Here is a 6200-nt window from a genome sequence, read left to right as displayed (position 1 = left end):
CGGGACCCCTCAGCAGAGGGCAGGGTGCCAAGTCTTCCCGCTTGTATGTGGTGTATTGTCTCTTCGTCTGGCCGGCTGCGGAGAAGCCAGCCACAGCACACCCAGGGAGAACCCCAACCCAGGAAGGGGGAAGGGTGGGCTGGCGTCACTTAGTCTTCCCCTGCCCCCTACCTTTCACCGCCTGCCCCTCCCTAGCTCCCTATTTGGCCATCCCCCTGGTTGCCCCCTCCCCTTCCTTACATGGTCTGAGGCCCCCTTGGCTGATCCTCTTCCCAGCCCTTGGCTCCATGAATGGCCTCGGCGCTCCTTAGTGGTGTGAAGGCGACCAAATAAGGCAAGGTGGCCCGACCGGGCCCCCCACCCCTGCCCCCGGCCGCTCCAACTGACCCCGTCCATCAGCGTGCTATAAAGCAGCGCGCCCGGCGCGGAGCACCCAGCGCCTGCCGCCGCCCGAGCCGAGCCGAGCCGAGCCGAGCCCGACCCCGCGAACGGTGAGTCAACGCCACCGCACCTGCCCCCGCCCTCCCCGCCCGGCACCCGGACCCCGCCGCCCAGCCCGCCCAGAGCCAGTGCCCCGCGCTCCGGCCGCTCCGGCGTTTTTATTTTTTCAAGACCAAACTTTTCGAGTAGGTTCTAACTTCTTTTGTTCTGAGTCGTTACAAGAGAGGGGCGCACGGAAGGGGAGTCGTTCAGTCTCCCGCGGGGTATTGAAGGGTCCCCGATCTCGTGAGCGCTTCCCTCCAGCTGGGGCATGGGCGTGGATGGGGTGAGGATGGGGCCGAAGTGGGTTCGCAGTTTGTGAAAAGGCGAAAATGTAAAGGGCTGGGGACCTGGTAAGAGGTGACTGTCCCTCCTTGCACCTGGGGCAGAGGGTGAGCCTCCTGGCCAAGGAGCCTTGCTGGTTCCTCTGTCTTTCTCTGCGCACCCACACCCCCACTCCCCGCCGCTTCCTCCTACCCTCCTTTTTCTGCCGCGGGGGCTAGGGAGGTGGCAGGCGCCTCCCCTCCCCACCCCCTCTGCTCTGACTCCTCCCGGGGCGCGGAGAAGGCCAGCTCCGCAGGCGCTGAGCGTGGGTCTTCCCACTCTCTTCACCCTGCAGATCCCGCTGAAGCTGTGCCAAGATGTGCGACGACGAGGAGACCACCGCCCTGGTGTGCGACAACGGCTCTGGGCTGGTGAAGGCCGGCTTCGCGGGCGATGACGCGCCCCGCGCGGTCTTCCCATCCATCGTGGGCCGCCCGCGCCACCAGGTAAACACGCCTCCCCGCCTGGCCTGCTCTCACGGGGAGCAGCCCCTAGCTCCACTCCAAACCCTTTCCTGCCACCTTTGCAGCCCAGCAATCTAGGAAATGTCTCACCTGCCCCTCCCGTTTCGTACTCTATCGGTCAAATAAGAAAAGGATGGGTTATCTCAAATCCAAGTCAAGACAAGCGGTTCTCTGTCCACTTGTGCGTTTTCCTGTCCACTTCCAAGACAAAACTCTCCAAGGGTCCAATTCTCTGATACGAAAAGGCAGCAGCTCTCTCCTCCATCTCTGACCTGCATTTTTAGTCCTCAGCGTCTTCTCCTCTATCTTTTGTACACTTCAGTTTTTCCCTTGGCCTCCCTTTTCAGTCCTGTTCAAAACTTATAATAATATGACTTATCTCAGCCAACCAGGAGTCAACCCACATTCATCCTTCTTGTTCACAGCCAGCTTACAGGGCTCCCAAAATACGTAATCTAGCTGCTTCCTGGCTGTTGCATTTTTAGAAGCCAGACGTGACAGAGGCAGTAAGTGCCATGGTGATAGTGACATACCACCTTGTTTATTAAGAGAAATGTCACGCTCTCTGGCTTTGCCACATGCCTGGTCAGACAGGCTGCCAGGAAGGAGAGCTGTACTCCTCAGTGCTGGTGAGTGATAGGCCCAGCATAGCTCTGGGCAGGCAGGATTTCACCGGCAGGGTGATAACGGCATGTCAGCCCATCTTTTTATGTTCACTTGATGAATGTCAAAATTTTTTCTTAGGAGAAATACAATGTGTATTAATTCAGTCGTTTCACAACGTAGTCATTTATAGTCTAGTTGACATGGGTGATGAGCTTAATAATTGAATGAAGGCATTATGGTATTTTTAAAATGAAGCGAGGCTGTACTTCAATGAAACATCTTCGTTACCCGCACCCTAGTTATCTTGGTGGGGGGTGGGGGGTGGGGAAAAGGTACTAGATTGATTTTAAGTGATATTTCTAAATTGAGGTAAAATCCTATTGTTTATTACTTCTCTCTGTAAGATGCTCCTTGACTTGGGGAGGTAGATGTAAATGTGTAAGCCATCAGTTATATTCCTGACATGGTGGAACCTTGACCTTTTCATCTTTTCCTTCTTATAGGGCGTCATGGTGGGTATGGGTCAGAAGGATTCCTACGTAGGTGACGAGGCCCAGAGCAAGCGAGGTATCCTGACTCTCAAGTACCCCATTGAGCATGGCATCATCACCAACTGGGACGACATGGAGAAGATCTGGCACCATACCTTCTACAATGAGCTCCGCGTGGCTCCTGAGGAGCACCCTACTCTGCTCACCGAGGCCCCCCTGAACCCCAAGGCCAACCGTGAAAAGATGACCCAAATCATGTTTGAGACCTTCAATGTCCCTGCCATGTATGTGGCCATCCAGGCGGTGCTTTCCCTATATGCTTCTGGCCGTACCACAGGTATGTTTGGGCTCTGGGGACAGTCACCTATTAAACACGTTCCCAAGACATTGATCTTGCTGTGAATCAGTCTCCCCAATTGAAAAAGGAATGATTCCTTCCTTCACACTCCCTGGCAAGGTGTCTGTGCAAAGAGAAAGGTTAACCATAGTACCCAGTTTCAAATCACATTTCTAAAAGCTGAAAGCATGTGATGTCACATGATGAGGCTTCATACAATGTATCAGCCTGGAATGTAGGAGTCATTGGTATGTATTCATAGCATCACAGCCCCCTGGGCAAACATCGCCAAAGAGAACCCACATTCCCTACAGGGTATGAGTCAAAAACGAGAAACGTGTAAGTTACATGCGAAGAAAGGAAAACACACCTGAATGCTTGCATAATGTGCTAATGACCGATAAAAGATCATTTGAAAGTGTCCTGGAGAAATTTTTCTACAATATTCGAAAAGATGAACTGTTGCTGGCTTCAGATTTAGCATCCATTATGCTCATTTTTATTCTTTTTGTGAAAGGGGTCTAATTTTATTTGGACCCATGCCCAATGCTAGTTGATCTTAGCGAAGACTGGAAGTAGGCTTTGACGTGGCTAAAAGCAGTGAGGTCCTCAAAAGCAATGGCGTCCTCGGGGATTTACCTCGTTCTTGTCTATTTCCTCTGACAGGCATTGTTCTGGACTCTGGGGATGGTGTAACTCACAACGTCCCTATCTATGAGGGTTACGCTTTGCCCCACGCTATCATGCGTCTGGATCTAGCTGGTCGGGATCTCACTGACTACCTCATGAAGATCCTCACTGAGCGCGGCTACTCCTTTGTCACCACCGGTGAGTGTGTCTGTCTCATCTGCCACAGCATGTGTCTGCTTTTCCCCTCCACCCGCAGACCTACCTACCTCCTCACAGTTGACTTCACTCTTCAGAGCTTGACTGTGATGCCCTTTATTTCTGTAGCTGAACGTGAAATTGTCCGTGACATTAAAGAGAAGCTGTGCTATGTCGCACTGGATTTTGAGAATGAGATGGCCACGGCTGCTTCTTCCTCCTCCCTGGAGAAGAGCTATGAACTGCCTGATGGCCAAGTCATTACTATCGGCAACGAGCGCTTCCGCTGCCCTGAGACACTCTTCCAGCCCTCCTTCATTGGTGAGTTGCAGGGTCTGGGGCACAGGCACAGTGTTTCCCTGGAAATCTTGGCGTAGAGGGAATCCCAGAGTAAAATCTGTTATAATGAAGAAGGATGAAGGGGGCTCTTGAATTAAAAGAAGCCATAGCTTGGAGTTCCACACAGCTCAGTCTCAGGGCCTGATGGCTGATTAAAGGGATGGCCATGACTGTTCTGTTGCAGTGAAATTATAAAGGATGAGACTGATTTCTTCTCAAAACCAAGGATGAGCTAGAGTAGTAACCCATGTCTGCAGGAAAGGGACGATTACTCGAGTGCCAATTTATTCCAATAAGCTCCACTACCAAGTAGCTGGACTTTCCTTTTAAGTCACTCATTGTTAAATGCAACAATGGTACCCATAGTAATAACTGGGTATTTATCTGTCACCAAACATTTTTCCTAAGGAATGATTTCCAGGAGGAAGCCTGTGAGGATCTTATTTTAGTTCATAGGTAAAAGTTGCATGAATTGAACTGAAAATGTGTCATATCTTTTCCCAATGTATCTCCATACATCTGATGGGTACGGCATGTGTTCCCTCCAAACAGGTGCTAAACACAGTTGTTCATCCCTTGGCAGCCTGTTGTGGGCTGTTAGGACTTTGAAAGACACCTGTTCCACAAATCCCCTGCAGTGTCTCTTATAGAGGAACACATGTTTCAGAGACAAATGGTGACAGCTTACCAACACAGAGGAGTCCTGTTCTCTGCCCTCCACCCCGGCTCCCTGGCCAAAGTGCACGGTGACTTATTTTTTTTTTTTTTTCAATCTTGTTCCTAGGTATGGAATCCGCTGGCATCCATGAAACGACTTATAATAGCATCATGAAGTGTGACATTGATATCCGCAAGGACCTGTATGCCAACAATGTCTTATCTGGAGGTACCACCATGTACCCTGGGATTGCTGATCGCATGCAAAAGGAAATCACTGCCCTGGCTCCCAGCACCATGAAGATCAAGGTAAAGAACTTCTGTACATGGGGAGGGGGGCAGGGCACGTCTTGGTATTCCAAGCAGAACTGCGTTCCTAACTCCTTTCCCCTCACACTTAGCTTCCTGTCCCCTAAAAACTGTACCTTTTAGCTTCTCTAGCACTTTTTCTAGCACGTTTTCTGATTTTTCTAGCACTTTTCCCAAGACTTTAAAAATGCTTTCAAGTGGTGGGTAAAAATAAATCTTTGCAGAAAAAAAAAATAACCTCAATCTTTCAACACATCTTAAAAGTCCCCAACTTTTGGGCTAGCCCCCACCATGTATTTAGCTTGTTGCCACATAATACTTGAGTTCAGAGAAGTGGGGAATTCTATTTTGTGGAGTCTTTGATAACAGAAATAATGAAATAGAGGAAAGTGCATACAACCTGACTCAGCTGTATAAATTTATGGTATGAAGTAGCTTACATTACAGTGAATTAATATTTGATATATTTTCTGTGAATCTACCCAAGATGTGGCTTGCTCTGTTGCTGGGAATTTCAGATTTCACTGGGAGTTTTTGTTTTCTTTCCACAGATTATTGCTCCTCCTGAGCGTAAGTACTCCGTCTGGATTGGGGGCTCCATCCTGGCCTCCCTGTCCACCTTCCAGCAAATGTGGATCAGCAAGCAAGAGTATGATGAGGCAGGCCCATCCATCGTCCACCGCAAATGCTTCTAAGGTGCCTTCTCTCTTAGTCTACCTTACATTCAAGATGACAGTATTATGCTTCTTGGAGTCTTCCAATCCACCCTCCCTCATCTCTCATCAATCATTGTACAGTTTGTTTACACACGTGCAATTTATTTGTGCTTCTAATATTTATTGCTTTATAAATAAACCAGACCAGGACTTGCAACCTACAAAAGACTCTCTTATTTCCTTTTGGGTGAGGCATGGGGTGGGGCCAATGTTCGCTTATTTCAGTCTGTGAACTCCTAGATCGGTGGCTTGGACCCAGGTGCATTGTAATATTACAGCCCCACAAAGTTCATCAAAAGCATTAGTGTGACATTTGGCTGGGAGTGATGGTACTAAATTTTGATTTTGAACTTTGGTCCAGAATCGTGGATCTATTTCTTATCTGAAAAGGAGATCAAGTTTTGTTTCACATAAGCAAGAAATGGAATCAGATAAAACAATTCTCTAATTAGTGGATATGAATATTAAAAATTGTCATTTTAGCATATGTTGCAGTTGCTTTTGTAACTGCAGAAACCACATTTATGTCTGTAGTGAGAAATTCAAAGATTATTTTAAATAGATTAAATTCTCATTTCTCGGACTCTTCAGTTGCCTTCCTGAGGACTATGTGTGTTCGCAGTGAGACCCTGAGGCCAGCTGACAGTGAAGT

At 48.8% G+C, this 6200-nt stretch overlaps 1 protein-coding gene across 1 annotated transcript; it reads left to right on the top strand.

Annotated features, from left to right (window-relative positions):
* Positions 1–350: 350 nt before the first annotated feature.
* ACTC1 (actin alpha cardiac muscle 1) lies at positions 351–5714 on the top strand. Its single transcript, XM_074327930.2, has 7 exons — positions 351–491; positions 1100–1250; positions 2378–2702; positions 3369–3530; positions 3657–3848; positions 4651–4832; positions 5384–5714. The coding sequence occupies exons 2-7, from the start codon at positions 1122–1124 to the stop codon at positions 5525–5527; spliced, it is 1134 nt and encodes a 377-aa protein (XP_074184031.1). The 5' UTR covers positions 351–491; positions 1100–1121; the 3' UTR covers positions 5528–5714.
* Positions 5715–6200: the final 486 nt, after the last annotated feature.

This window comes from Rhinolophus sinicus, chromosome 3, assembly GCF_057876585.1.
Source record: "Rhinolophus sinicus isolate RSI-liver-muscle chromosome 3, RSI-T2T, whole genome shotgun sequence".
NCBI lineage: Eukaryota > Metazoa > Chordata > Mammalia > Chiroptera > Rhinolophidae > Rhinolophus > Rhinolophus sinicus.
Note: the sequence above shows the minus strand (reverse complement) of the source record. Positions and strands in the feature narration are given on the sequence as shown.